Genomic DNA, 15,488 nt, shown 5'->3' on the forward strand with positions numbered 1-15,488 from the left:
AGTTAGAGTCCAAACACACGTAGGTATTTTTCTTTTTCTTCTCTTTTTTATTTTGGCTTTAAAAATAGGATGGATTTTTTTTCTAAACATTTGTGTTTTCTTTTAAAATGGTTACAATAAATTGTTTCAATGTTCAGTTAATGTTTTTATCCTTTTATAAATTTGACAAACCTAAAATAAAAATAATTTAGGCGATTGAGACCTTTTGGTGCCTCTTGCTTGCCGTAGATCAGAGTTTGCGCATGCGTAATCTGGCTTTTACTTGAACAACTATGGCGTCTTCCATAGCCGTTTCTCGGTTACATTTGAGGGGAAGGACCTGCTTGTTAAATTGTTTACAAAAGGTGGACACGTTTCTGCACAGGGGTGTTGGAACAGACGCTGCTGTTGCCCAAGCGCAGACAACTGAGAGAGACGGAAGTGGTTCGTACAAAGAGTTAAATAACTTTACAGGGACAACTGTTTCAAACCTCTTTAAGAAATCATGAGTTTTTGTTTCCTTGGCTCCAGTTTGCAGAGTTGATTGGATTTCTAAAGTATTGTATGTTTGTAAAATATCATCTAGGTTCAGGTAACTTTCGGCTTTGTGTTTGCCCAGGCAAATCTTAAGGAATGAAAAACAATGCGCGTTTCTGTCAGTATGCCCCGGGGCAGCTGCGTCCACAGCTCGTCACCATGTGACTGGATGAATGGTTTACAGTGGTGTAAAGCACTTTGGAGTCCGCTGACGCACATAGGCGCTCATTAAGTTAATTCATATTTGTTTTTCTTGATGTGAATGTTTGGATTTTTCTGATAGACTTAAGCCAAGGTTTGTGTTTGCACACTGATGTCTGAGCTTTTGCCTCTGGCTGGTTACATACCGTACGTGCTTCGTTTTCTGATTATTGAAAATAATCAATGCATTCATTTGAATGTGTTCAAAACAGACTTGCTTGGACTAGTGTCCTATCTGGGTTAGTCTGACCTTCATACTTTAGGGAATATTGATAAATCAGTAAATTAACAAACCTTTATTGGAGTTAAACCCCCCACACAGTTTCTCCTTGTGTCATGATAAATGATCCGCACTTGTATAGTGCCTCTCAGAGTAAGGACTCCAAAGCGCTTTACACTACAGTGTATCATTCATCCATTCACACACACATTCACACACTGGTGGCGATGAGCTACAATGTAGCCACAGCTGCCCTGGGGCGCACTGACAGAGGCGAGGCTGCCGAGCACAGGCGCCACCGGTCCCTCCGACCACCACCAGCAGCAGGCAAGGTGGGTTAAGTGTCTTGCCCAAGGACACAACAGCAGAATTCTCTGTCCGGAGCCGGGATCGAACCTGCAACCTTCCGATTACTGGACAACCCGCTCAACCTGTTGAGCTACTGCTGCCCCAGTCATAACTCTGTTAAACATCAGAAATGCTTGCCCATGTTTCGAGGCATGATGAAAGGGACTTCCTTTAGCATTCCAGGGATCAGAAGGTGCTGACGTATTGAACATCCACTACACCATACATGGGATGGTCTCATGATGATGACCAATGAATCTCTCTGAGCCGGATCGAGGGCAGTAAGCGTCAACAACTACTTTGTGGTGTATTTAGTAGGGATGTAAGAAAATATCGATATGACTATACGGTGATATTTTGTCCAGCGATATTCAATCAATATTCGAAAGCCGTGTATCAAACTTTTGGAATAATTTACATGCAAACATTTGTGTATTTTCTTTTCTTTTGGTGCAGTTGAAATGCTGACTGCTAGTTAGCAGCAGTGTGCAAAGGGATTTGTTTCCACCATTCAAATGTAAATTGTAAGGATGCACCGATATCACCGATATGCACCGATTACAGATACCGATACTTCTACCACACAAAAATGCAATGAATCAGAATACAGGTTTTATTTTGTTCTCTGCTTTCAACAGGAAAAGACTGTGACGTTGATAAAAATAAAATACATTAATAGAAATGATCACAAAATAAAATATTAGATGAACAGAAATGACAAGTAACAGTGAAGCCACTTTCAGGCGACTGCATGGTATCAGTTAACATTTACCGATTCTGGTACACTGGTATCTGTATCTGCCCCATGCCAGTGCATCCCTATTAAATCCCTCTATTATGCTTCAGAGACCTCATGGTAAACATGTTACGTATCCGTTTGAACTGTTTATTGAATTTTCTACATTCAATTCAGTCAAAGAAATTGCTAATATCATCTCTCCTGTATCGTGATACGTATCGTATCGCCATAACTTCACTAACGCACATCCCTAGTATTTAGTAACCTTGGTCAGTATTTATAAATTTGGCTCATTAAGCCCAGATATCATGAAGTAAACCGTCTGCCAAAGCGTCCACTGTCTGTACTGAATGTTTGTTCTAATGATTAGAGGTTACTCCGTAATCACAGGTCCAGTAATCTAAATGTGCTTTAAAGTGTTTTGTTAAGGGAAAACTACAAATGTGGATTTCACTCCCCTGCCTTGTCATCAGAGGCAAAGGATGGACGCCGGTCCCTGCTTGCTGTCCAGGATGAGAGACGAGAACAGGCAGAGAAATCCGTCCTCATCAGCTGCCAGTCCAGACCCAGCGAGAAGAAATTCCTCAAGTACTTATCGAGACACGGAGACGTCAACAAGTACTTCTTTTATGAAAGTTATGTGAGTGAACGATTTGTTGCTTGTAACGTGTGTGTGTGTGTGTGTGCTTGTGTGTGTGTGTGTGTGTGTGTGTGTGTGTGTGTGTGTGTGTGTGTGTGTGTGTGTGCGTGTGTGTGTGTGCGTGTGTGTGTGTGTGTGTGTGTGTGTGTGTGTGTGTGTGTGTGTGTGTGTGTGTGTGTGTGTGTGTGTGTGTGTGTGTGTGCGTGTAGTATAATGTTTGACTGCTCTGCTGGGGTGTTTCTGTTGTTGCTGCAGGGCGTGTATGCTGTCGTGGAGTTTGCCAGCCGGGACGGTGTTGCCTCTTTGATTGAGGCTGCTACAATCCCAAGTGTCAGCCATGAATCCATGGTGCCTTTCAAGTCCAGGCTGCTGTCTCTCAGATCTGTGGACTCGCTGAACCACCAGTCCGGCCTTCCGTGCCAACCTCAAACCAGCGTTTCCATCAGTGAACTCGTCCACAGGCTGTCCAGCGAGGATAGCGTAAGCGTTTGTGCTGTTTCATAACAGGCAGCCTGTTCTTAACTTATGAATGTGCTCTGATGGCACTGGTCCTGAGTCATGCTTCTCCTTCACGTCTCCTCCCAGGTGGAGCAGCAGATAACCTCCCTGACAGAGGCCTTCCAGCTCACAGAGGAGAACAGCAGGCTGCGTTTCCTTGTCTGCTCTCTTCTCAACGACATTGCAGCAGCTTATTTCCCAGAATGCACCATCAGACCATTCGGCTCATCGGTGAATGGCTTTGGGAAGCTTGGCTGTGACCTGGACATGTTCCTGGATCTGGACAGCATCAGTGGGTGGAATGTAAAACAGGTAATGATGCGTGAGTCTGTATCTGTAAGACACTGAACTGAAGCTTTCTTTGATTCCATTTAGGAATTGTTTGAGTGCCTGGCATGGGAAACACGCGCCCTGACGTGTAAATCGTCAGATCTCGTGTGTTTGACAGGATTCTGTCACCGCAGGCCTTTCATGAAGTGTGTCTGGATCATTAAACATGTCAGACCGGTGTGTTTGCAGCCTAAAGCGGGACTGTTGCTGGAGTACCAGATGAAGCGGGCCAACTCGGAGCGCGCCGTCACCCAGAGCATCCTTTCTGTTATTGGAGAATGTGTGGACCAGTTTGGACCTGGCTGTGTCGGTGTGCAGAGGATCCTCAACGCTCGGTGCCCGCTGGTTCGGTTCTCCCACCAACCCTCGGGTTTCCAGTGTGACCTCACAGCCAACAACAGGTGCGCCCCTGCACTTACACACTCGCTGTGTACATTTTGTCAGGGCTATTTCAGCTTGCCCTTTGTGCTGCAACGTATTGGGACATAAAGTTTGGTTTCACTCGCACAAAGGGTCAAATACTGAAATGCCAGCTCTGCCGGTGACGGGCACGGTCAAATCACCCATCATTAGTTTTCATTTAAATTGTATACGTGTGATCCAGGGCAAAGCCGATTAGAAAACAGTCCTTTTAGCCCCGTCGACTTGCATTCTTCTTTTTTTTTTGTTCTTCTGGGGACCCACAAGCCGACCGGAAAGAGAGGAGACTATTGCGCCATTCCCATCTGTACCGGGTCGGCCCGGGCCGGGTAGCGTAGGTTGTTTACATATCTGGGTGGCCTGGAATTTTCCCGGGCCAACCAAGGCTCATTCTCGGCCCTCTTCCCGAGGGGTACTGCTTCAGGCCGACCAGGGCCAACACGCCCACTGCTGACAGCAAATTCACACCTTCCATTAGAGCAAGCCTCTGATTGGTGGGTAGAATCAGCCCACATGGGCTTAAGACAAGGATGTGTGGAATCAACCGGGCCAGGCTGGGGCCGACTGGGGCTGCCCGGCCCGGGCCGACCCGGTACTGATGGGAATGGCCCACTAGGCTTTCTATGTCTGACCAGGGAATGCCTTGTGGTTCCCCCGGAGGAGCTGGGGAGGCTGGAGAGAGGGAGGTGTGGGCCTCTCTGCTTGGGCTACTGTCTAGTGATGTGTCGGTCGCGAACGAACCGGCTCTAAGAGCCGGCTCTTTGAAGTGAACGACGGAAGCCATCCCCCCCGCCTTGGTGAAAGCCACAGGATTGGTCAGCATGTGTAACTGCGTGTCCAGACTGTCCACACACAGAGCAGTAGGGGTGGGGAAGAGGGAGGATCAGACTCAGACACACAGCAGAGCACATGCGGGCGGAGGGAGACGAGAGGGAATGAGGAGGAGGAAAAAGGCGAGCAAGAGAGAGGAGAGTGCGACGAAGACGGTGAGAAAATGAGCGGCAGCAGTCGGAAAGTGGAGATTTCTTAAAGTGTTCAGTTATTAAATCCATAGAAATGATAAATATTTAATATATTGCATTTGTTTTTTACATTAGTAAATTATTTTACATATAGTTTAGCATTATTTTGGTTATAAATGTACTCTACGCAACAGAAAATCTGAGGAGCCACTTGGGAGCCGAAAGAGCCGGCTCTGTAAAAAGAGCCGGATTTCCCATCACTACTACTGTCACCACGACCTGACCCCGGATAGGCGGGCGGAGGTGGATGGGTGGGTGGGCTGTGCCGACCCAGATGTGAAAGCCCTGTTAGCCACATCTAACCTTCAGCTCCTCCTGTAGAGCTTCCCAGCTCCTGGCTGAGGTCGAACCTCCAGCAGACACTTTAAAACACAACAACGAAGCATTTTAATGTTTGAATGTAGGCCTAAAATCTGTTGTGTAGCATGTTCAGATTGACATTTGTAGCCGTGAGCATTAACGGTGATCTGTGTCTTCTCCACAGGGTGGCCATGATTAGCACAGAGTTGCTCTATCTTTATGGCGAGCTGGACCCGCGGGTACGCCACCTGGTCTTTACCATCCGCTGCTGGGCTCGGGCTCATGGCATCACCAGCAGCATACCAGGAGCCTGGATCAGCAACTTCTCCCTCACTGTCATGGTGCTGTTCTTCCTGCAGAAGAGAAATCCTCCTATAATTCCCACACTGAACCACCTCAGAGACCTTGCAGGTACTACGGAGCTCTTTAACTGTGGCTCATTACCTGGTGATGTGCGGGTTGCCATTACCTGTGCCTTCAGGAGACAGGGCAGGTCGTACATCTGACTGGTCACCAGTTCCCCACAGGGCTGACACTGTTGGTGGGCCTATGCCCAATCATAGAGGGGAAGTGAGCCTTTTATCTCTTCCACATGAAAACACAGCAGGATTTACAGGAATCACACGTTAAAGCCGTAAACCGTTACTGGAATTGTTGGAATGTGAGATTTTGGTCCTTGTTTTTCTTTATTTGCCTCCATTCTGCAGTCTGATCGACTCCTTAAAACAGCGTCTGCAGGTCCCCCCCCCCCCCCTCTTCTGTCACCTTGGCTGTCTGATGAGTAATCGCCCCCCCCCCCCCCTCCACCTCTTTTTCTCCCCTGCAATCGTTTCACAGACTCCATCACACAGAGTGCTTACAAGACAATAAACAATGAAAAAGCCATCGCTCTAGAAAGGTTGTTGACCCCCCCCTACCCCCACCCCCGTGCGCACGCTCCCTCTTCTATATTTAGTTTCGTCTCATTGAACCCTCAGACATCCATCTGTGACTTGTTTATGACCGTCATAGCTGCGTAAAGCCAGTGGTTTCACCTCGTATCTTCTCGTCCCACAAGGTCCTGCAGACAACAGCGTGATTGAGGGGCACGACTGCACGTTTGTCAGAGACTTCAGCAAGATTCACCTTCAGAGAAACTCCGAGACTCTGGGTAAGAAGGGCCGCAGATCTTTAGTTAGATAAATAGTTTCTACCTGTAACCTCTCTAAGCTCAATAAAGTACAACACAGACCTCTTCATGCATGCAAACACACCTGTAAACCCATGTAAAGCCTAACATTGGTAGAACCTAGGCCGGGCAATAAATAGAAAATGCATCGTTATCGAAATTTCTGACTCTTGTCGATCATTTTTCCCATCTTAATAAATTTGATAATAAAAAAATGAAAATGGGTGAGTGTTGGCCCCTTTAGGAAGCTGTATCATATTGAGTCGTGTAAAAATGTGACTCAGCGTAATACGTGTGAGACAGCCCCATCTAGTGGACAGCTTTTGTTTCTGCACATACCTGTAGTTATCGTCCGTTTATCGTTATCGAGGTGAAATCCTCAAAATATGGTGGTATTGGCTTTAGGCCATGTTGCCCAGCCCTACTGGAGCAGATGATAAATGGACTAATGTTATTTTGGACCTGTGTTTCAGAGACTCTCCTGTGTGAGTTCTTTGTGTTCTATGCCACCTTCCCGTTCAGCAGGATGTCCATAAACATCAGAAAGGTACGTCTAGTTATTTATCATCGTTTTATTCAGGGATGCACCGAAATGAAAATGCTTGGCCAAAACCGAAAACGAGGAAACCAAGGCTGAAAGAATAGGTTGGAGAAGAATGAAGAGAAAAATTCTCAGTAGCAGAAAACTCACATTTCTGAACTTGGTGTAGGTGCTGAAGGATTTCACGTCTATTCCAAAGGGCCAGAAAGGCTCGTTAACTCAACAGTCATAAAAGATATCAATACCAAAGTCACAGCGAGCATGAACTGAAGGAGCTGAACGTGTTGATATACAATAATAATGATAAATGTACGGCTTGTAAATGGAAGGCCTGCTGAGTACTGTAGAATTAACCCTAAGGAGAGTAGATATAGGGTGTGTGTGTGTGTGTGTGTGTGTGTGTGTTGTCAAATGATAAAAATTTTAATCTAATTAATCGCAGGTAGCGCTGCACGATATTAGGAAAACCTAAAAAAAGAAAAGTTAAAAAAGAAAAATATGCGATAAGGGAGATTAATATTGCGATGAAAGATATTAATTGCGATAAATAAAAACTTAACTCAGGAACAAAAATAATCAAAAACATTTAAAAATGACAAAAACATCATAAAAATGAGAAAAGCATAAGATGTGAGGAAAGGGGAAAAGAAAATGAACAAGAGAAGGTCTTCAGTGGATCCCAGGAAAAGCAGAAAGAGCAGAACAAAGATAACTCAGGTGTTTGCTAACCATTAACATTAAGTGCCGTCCGCCTCGGGGGCGAGCATCTGACCCATGAGAACCCACCCGATTGACCAAATGGATGAAGAGCTCTGTTTGGTTTGTTAAAACAACATCCTGCTTCTGTTTCAGTGGCAGAAAGCATTACATCATGTGTAGCAAACATTAGAGCTGCGATATTTATCTGTTCTTTGCTACATGCGTATTGCGCATGCTGATATCGCGATAACGATATATTTGCGATATATTGTGCAGCCCGGATCACAGGGTGAATTAATTATCATTTATTTACATTCCTAAAAATTGCTGAAAAATTCAGATTTTCTGGTGTAAATAAAGGACAAAAAACGTGAAACATTTTATATTTATTTTACAAAAATATAGTTTATTGACACTGAACCCGTCAGTTCAGTCATATCACATGAAAAATAAATGTGTGCTTTTTGGGCATAGCGAATACGGAAATGCATTTTATTTCTCTTTGATCAAACTAAAACACGACTTAATTTAACATTTTAGGAACTTTCGCTCTTTTTTTAAAGGAAATGCGAGATGTGCGTTGAACCTTTCTTTAAACTATCCAGTGTGCAACCACGGCCCTTACAACCTATTCATCTTTCAGCCAGTTGCTGAGACAAACTAGATGATTTACATTTTCTGATTTCTAAGATGGGCGTTTGTTCTGAACCATATGGCCCGCGACCGAGAACAGAAGCTCGTATGGAACCGTAGACGCAGGAGTTGCTAGATATTTGCGGGCAAGCAGGGCCAGCTCTTCATGGGCTCCTGAATGACTGGCCCACCACTTCAGGGGGCCAGTCCTCCACACTTACGCTCGGCTCAGCTCTGTACCTGCATGTCTGTGTCAGGCTGCACCTCTTCATCTGACTGAATCTGAGCCCATCTGCAGAAGGCTAATTTTCTTCCTGGGTGGACCATCTTTAGAGTTCTGGAGAGACCTGTTCATTCAGCATTATTTCAAGTGTGGTCCAGACCTCTTCTCATTCACTCCTTTGCACACTCTTCAAGTCTTAGAAATGTGGATCCAGCGCTTTGGCAAGCTTGAGCCATTGCATTGTTCATCTTGCCTTGGCGGGAGGCGAGGTCTTCCATGAAGGTCTTCTTAAAATTTGCCACATATGCAGGGAGGGTCTTCTTCAGAGACTTTCATCTGTCGAAGCAGGTGGCAGAGTGCACGGAGCACAACTGAGCAGGATATGTAGGCATCCCCACCCAGAACTCGGTAATATACCTGCAGTAAAACAGGACACACGCACTTACGCACGCACACACACACACACACACACACACACACACACACACACACACACACACACACACACACACACTCACGTTATTAGAACACTGTTCGGTAAGCTGGAATTTGACTTTGAAATTAAACTTTTTTTTTTAATAACACAAACTAAGTGTGAATTCCTTGCCTGCAAGGCTGAAGAAGAGTGCTCGGTTACTGCAGTCTGTCCCATTCTACTGCTGTCAGCATCACCAGTTTGTGGCGCTGTTGTTCCAGGGTTGCTTGTATTGCTGCTTGATTGCGAATCAGACGCTCGATCATTTCCAGCGTAGAATTCCACCGTGTGGAGGCGTCTTGGATCAGGAGTTCCTGAGGCTGTCCCAGGGCAGCCTGCTGTGCTTGAAGCCCCGTGGTGTTTGCCGCCCTGTGTCTTAAGTAACCGATGATTTTGCGACAGTTGGCCAATGCATTCACAATCCACCATCACAAATACTCACGTCGATGCTTCTCTGTAGCATGTGAGCGATGCAGGGAATATGCTCATGTGGCAAAGGTTTAGCTGCAGCTGTCATGTCACGAGCACTGCCCGTCCCTATTTTTGTGATTTTTCATGTGCCACTTTTTGAAACTGTTGTGCACATGTCTGTGCAAAGTGGCGTTCTTCTGTCTTAATTACGATTAAAGCAAACGACTTTGGTGTTTTGGTGATAAAATGCTCCGTTAACACCAAGATAGTTTTCGATACTCAGAGGTCCACTGTTCTCTGGTCAAAGCAATACATTGCACACAAAAACAAGTTGCATTAATTATAAGAAATTAATCAACTTGCATTAACATGTTTTCTTTTTGACAGATCTAATGCATGTACACACACACACACACACATAAATACATATATATATATATATATATATAAATGCATCCTTATTTTTATGTGTGGCATTATTATGTTCTCCCTATGTATATGTGGGCTTTTTGGGGGGTACTCGCATTTCCTCCCACAGACCCAAAACGTGCATAGTATGTAAACTAGAGACCCTGAAGTTATCCTTGGGTATGGGTGGGTGGGTGGTTGTTTGTGTAACGCACTTTAGAGTTCTGACTCAGAAAGGTGCTAAACAAGCACAGTTCAGTTATCATTATCATTTGTTTCGGTGTGTCCCTGACAAACTGGGGACCCGTCCGGGATGTCCACTGCCTTTCACCTGTTCACTCCTGGAGATAGACTCCAGCTCCTGGTGGCAGTACACAGAAAAATGGTTTCAGTAGTTTGATTAAAGAAATGAAAGGCTTTGGTTGTTTTGCACAAATGTTCAGTACGTGTGTGAGGGGTGGGGGACACCCTAGGACACACGTGTGAGACACAAGGCCCGCAGGCCACATCTGGCCTGTGGAGTATTTTTATGTCGCCCGCGAGATAAATATTGGCTGTGTCTCAATTCAGGGTCTGCATCCTTCGAAGGACCCAGCCCACCCGGCCGACGTGGGCTGGGTCCTCCGTCGGCCGAGTAGACCGGATGTTAACGGCTGTGAATTTGGACAGGCCTAGCCTTCATGAACTCCCTCGGCGAACGTTCCGTCGCCTAGCAACCGTGGAACCGCTGGGCAGAAGGGAGAAAGAACTTTAAACGATGGAGCTCGACGTTTTATTTAGCTTTTTAACCCCCAGAAACCCAAATTTAGAAAACAACTGCAAAATCTTTTTTTAACCTTTCACATGTTGTTCTAGGAGGCCAGATAAACGGGCCTATTTACACATTTTAACAGCCAATAGTGTTGCAGAACTGAACAATAGGACCTATTAGCAATGTAAATGTGGTTTTAACAAGAAAAAAAAATGGGGAAGGTTTATTTTTGTAGACTTTAATCTGATGTTGTAATATTACAACCGTGGGTCTCTGGGGGTTAATCATTTCCTTGACTGTTGGAGAGCTAATTCAGAGAAAATACTTTCGACAAGCTGAGCCTGAGCAAAGATGTGATAATAGTTTTTAATACTTTCTAAGGGTCTTAATTTGACCAAAACCGATTTATCACCTTTTAAGACTTTTCAAGACCCAGCGGATACCCTCTAGTAAACAATTCTACTTTGTAAACAAAAATAAAATTCAAGAGTTTAATGCAGAACTGATTTTATTTAGATATTTCTTTTATATGTACATGTTTAATCTTTATTAACCATTTTTTTCTAGCAAAGTAAAAAGCTGTCAAAGTTCTTCCTTCTCTCCTGTGCCCTCTGCTGCTCTGCCTCCCTCTGCAGCCTCAAGTCCTCCCTGAACAGCTCCAGAAGCTGGTCATCGCTGGCACCTTCCCCTGGATGCCCATTTTCTCCAGAATAGTCTTAACAAACATGTAAGAAAAGAAACAGGAAGAGAAAAGAGGACAACGGGTTATTCCTTTCATGTTTTCGCAGAACAAAATAAACTCAAACGAGTTTTTAAAATATGAGATGTTATTGTACCTCCATGCCACAGCCGCCGAATACTTTGCTCCGGTGATCATGTGGTCCATCTCCGCCCTAAGCTTAATAAATTCCCTGGTTTTCTCTTTTGTTCCTAAAATACAAACTTCTATTAAAATCAGGGGGAAACGTAGCGGGAGAAGTACGACACCGAGCGCGGCCGAACATACGAGCCGAGACCGCAATACAAGCACTTTTACTGTTACATTTCTAACTAAAATAACGTTCATGTATCACAAAAAGGCCTTAACCTACCAATTTAAATTTATACTGACATTTATATGCGCAATCCTCTCCGACAGCTCCCGCTTCACTGTCCGCCATTGTTTTTAAGTTTTTCTGCCGGCCGGCCCGCAAGGCATCTTGGGAAATGCTACCTATTGAAGGATACACCGGACCCATCCTTCATTCAGGCGAAAAGAAGGCCGCATTCGTCGACCGCATTTGAAGGAGTCTTCGAATTGGGACAGGCCTAGTCGCGGCGCTGTGACGTAACCGGCCGACGAATCCGGCCGACGTAGGATGCAGACCCTGAATCGAGACACAGCCATCAAAAATATATTAAAACTGACCCGCTGGCCGATGTCACAGCAAAGACTACAACTCCCATGATGCTTTGCAGCGTTAGCGCGGAGCCGAAGCGCCCCCTCCTTTGTGTTTTTTCCAGCATTTGCTGCCGGCGTCTGCAGCTTTGCCGTCTGGGACAAACTAAACACTCCTCTCACTCAGCGCTGAGTTTACTCAGCTATTTACCAACGTTGAAGCCCAGAAACGGAGATTTTAACCGCCCAGTAATGTGTTCACGACTGAAAGAGAAAGTTTTCCAACTAACTTCCAGACAGAGCTGATATAACTCCAGCGAGCAGCGACACGCTCAAACCAGCATGACTCTGTGGTTGCTGTCGTGTTTCCTCCCCGACACACAACAACGTGGTCAAGCTGTTCAGACATGTTCAGCAGCACAAACCTATGTGAGCACCTGTTGTCATCTAATGTTGTCATTATTATGATGAAGATGAACAAAACAACAGGAGTCTCCTCCTCAGCTCAGATCAACCCCATGTTGCAGGTATCTGGCTGGAACAGGTGAGCATCACAGTAAACCAGTGGAGCAAACTGAGCTTTAAATATGTTGGTTTTATGCTCTTTTTCTGCTCCAAAACATGAAAGTTAACAGGTGAAATGTTGCATTTTCATTTAAGATAAAATAATATTTTTATTTTGTTGTTGGCCCGTGAGAAAAGATTTAACCTACAGTAAACAGGAACAACTGCAGATAGATGAATAGAAAATCCCTTTATTGTTCCTCAGTGGGGAAAGCTAGACGTCACAGCAGCGATGACACTTATTACAGTAGAAAAAAGGAGAATAAAAAATAAGAAAAATGAATAAACAAGAAAACATAAATCCTGAATAGATTTTAAAAATGCTGATTATACCACAAGTAATGAATACCACTGATGCCTTTTATTTAAAACGGACTTGCTCGTGTGTAATTTGGTTATTCCACATTCAGTGTTAATGCAGAAATATGTTTGTTTCCAAATTAAAAGGTTCAAAATTGCATATATGTTGATAAAGAAAATGCGCAAATTTGCCGTCACTTTTTCAAAAAATATTAAGTTTGGCCCTCGACTCCGTCCCAGAGTTTCATTTCGGCCCGGTGTGAGTTTGAGTCTAACACCCCTGCCCTAGGAGGTGCTAAACTAATACAGGCTGTTTACCAATTTCATTTAGACATTGCTGAAAAGGTTAAATATAAAAAAAAATATTTAACATAATTAAAGGGCCAGAATGAGCTGAAAGTTTGATACCAAATTTTCTGAAGAAGCATTGTCCAGTCCTGGTCCGTGAGTTTACGTTATAAAAATGATTTTGTTGAAGCATGGTTGAAAAGCAATGTCTGGCTTTCATTGGTGAAATTTCATAGAAATAATTTTCAGATTCGAGGTATTTCAGTGACCATTGTGGGTTTTTCTTTCACTGACCGAAGGGTACCAACAATTTTGTCCATGTCAGTAAATCTAACACCATGACTAATTGTTTTTCATCAGCGTCTGAACAGATGAGCCTTAGCTAAGTTTCCATGCCCTGGTGTCCCAGTGTGAAGCATTTGAAGCCCTTATTAATGGTGATGGGCCAGAGTGACCTCTGGTTAATGTAAGAGACTAGAATGAAGGTTGACATGGCCGAGGAAGCCTGCAGGTAGGCTGTGGCCATGACCATGGTCTATAGGCTTTCACTGGTGGTACTAAAGCCATAAATCTATTTTACTGTGTTACAATTTATCCTTTGAGCTCATCCCACCTTTGTAGCAGGTTACAGCAGACTGCGGACCTCTGATTACAGCTGGTTATGGCCCAAGTACACTTGCTGTTGAAGTGCTAATAAGTCCGAGAGGGTAGTATCACGGGGTGCAGTAACTGGATAACTGTTTTTCATGAACCAACATTATTCCTGTATTTGTCTCCAGGGAAAAGAGCAGAACAAGCCAGAGGTGGCACCACTCCACATCCAGAACCCTTTTGAGACCTCGTTGAATGTCAGCAAGAATGTGAACGCCACCCAGCTCAGTCGCTTTGTGGCTTTGTGCCAGGAGAGCTCTTGGTTGATCCAACAAAGTGAACGCAACTCACCCAAAAGTGCTGCCGGAGAAAGCAGTCCCACACCCTGGGGTCTCGCCGCCTTACTTCTCCCTTCACAAGTTGAAGGGATGAAATCTCGTAAGAAAAGACGACGAGAGCCCGTCAGTGAAACAATTAAGAGTTTGTTAGAATCCTTAAAGAACAAAAATCAAGGGAAGAAGAGGTAGGGAGTCTGGAACATCCCGTGGACTGTCTTCTTATACTTTACTGCGAACACCAGTGGCCGTTCTTTATGTCCTTGCTGAAATAGGACTGTAGTTCCTAATGTGGACACACGATGGCAGTAGTGCAGTCTGTGTGGGCCTGTACCTAACCGTGGATGTCCCAGTTTGAATGAACAATAATGCTGTGGTAGAAACTGCCATGTTCCCAGTATAATGGTCCTTTCTCAAGTGCTGTTTTTCATTTCAGGTTCAGCATGTTATACCTTCATTTGTGGAAAAGTGCAGTATCGTAACATAAAAAATGATGGAATAATAACTTTCCTACTGTAAAATTTTACACATGGTTTATTGTAAATCTGAGACCCGATGCCTGCAGCTCAACAGGACCAGTCTAAATCACACACACATATAATACCTGACAGTTTTATTTGTTAAATAAATAATTGTATCTTTGAAGGTTTTGTTCATTCATTTACAGGTGCTGGTCATAAAGTTGATTTATTTCAGTAATTCCATTCAAAAAGTGAAACATATATATTGGATCACAACATGCCCTATAGGTAAAAAAAAAAATTGTAAGTCGCTTTGGGTAAAAGCGTCTGCTAAGCACATAAACAACATTAAACAACAAACAACATGTATTCATTACACACAGACTGATATATATCTAATGTTTATTTCTTTTAATTTTGGTTATTTTGCTAAAAACTACTGAACATCTTGAACTGAACTGGTCCTTTAGTGACAAGTGAACATTTTTCACTGTCAGGTGAATTTTATTTTATTTTTTTGGGGGGCCATTTTTCAGGGTCATCTGATATCAAGCAATGTCTTGTATTTGTAGATTTGGTCGGGCTAGCATCTTGGAAGAGATGACACTGTGTCCGTGGATGTTACCTGAGCTGAAACACAAGAAAAAAGAGAAAAAGCACACCACATAATTGCTAATAAATCTGAAGGCTTCTGTGTTTGTCGTCAAATTAGGATTAGGTATCCTAAGAAATTAGAATGCACGCCTGACAATGATGCCGTACACAGCAAATGTAAAAGTGATCATTTTGGGGTTTTAACTGAACCATTTTGACCAGTTTTAGTGTTCACCTTTATATTTCACTCTATATTTTATTGTTTATGCCTTGTTTGTTTGTTTTTTCAGTACAGTCTCACCTATGTGAATTGAGAGTATTTTCTTCAATTTTTCATACTGTATTGACACAGTAAACCTAAAAGTACACAAAAAAAATCCAAATTAGGGTAGAAAAATATGACATTGCAGTGAAAACCACAAATATTTGGATGA

The 15,488-nt window shown here is 43.8% G+C and overlaps 1 protein-coding gene and 1 long non-coding RNA gene across 2 annotated transcripts; one reads left to right on the forward strand and one right to left on the reverse strand.

Annotated features, from left to right (window-relative positions):
• The first annotated feature begins 30 nt into the window (after positions 1-30).
• Positions 31-14,644, forward strand: mtpap (mitochondrial poly(A) polymerase). Its single transcript, XM_015946995.3, has 9 exons — positions 31-423; positions 2,498-2,664; positions 2,920-3,144; positions 3,250-3,474; positions 3,682-3,893; positions 5,419-5,645; positions 6,292-6,384; positions 6,876-6,949; positions 13,853-14,644. The coding sequence occupies exons 1-9, from the start codon at positions 273-275 to the stop codon at positions 14,189-14,191; spliced, it is 1,713 nt and encodes a 570-aa protein (XP_015802481.1). The 5' UTR covers positions 31-272; the 3' UTR covers positions 14,192-14,644.
• On the reverse strand, positions 11,034-11,911 carry LOC129167120 (uncharacterized). Its single transcript, XR_008565958.2, has 3 exons — positions 11,655-11,911; positions 11,380-11,473; positions 11,034-11,258 (listed from the first exon to the last, which is right to left on the reverse strand). It is a non-coding gene; the product is annotated as an uncharacterized lncRNA (long non-coding RNA).
• Positions 14,645-15,488: the final 844 nt, after the last annotated feature.

The sequence above is a fragment of the Nothobranchius furzeri genome, chromosome 7 (genome assembly GCF_043380555.1).
Source record: "Nothobranchius furzeri strain GRZ-AD chromosome 7, NfurGRZ-RIMD1, whole genome shotgun sequence".
Classification (NCBI taxonomy): Eukaryota; Metazoa; Chordata; class Actinopteri; order Cyprinodontiformes; family Nothobranchiidae; genus Nothobranchius; species Nothobranchius furzeri.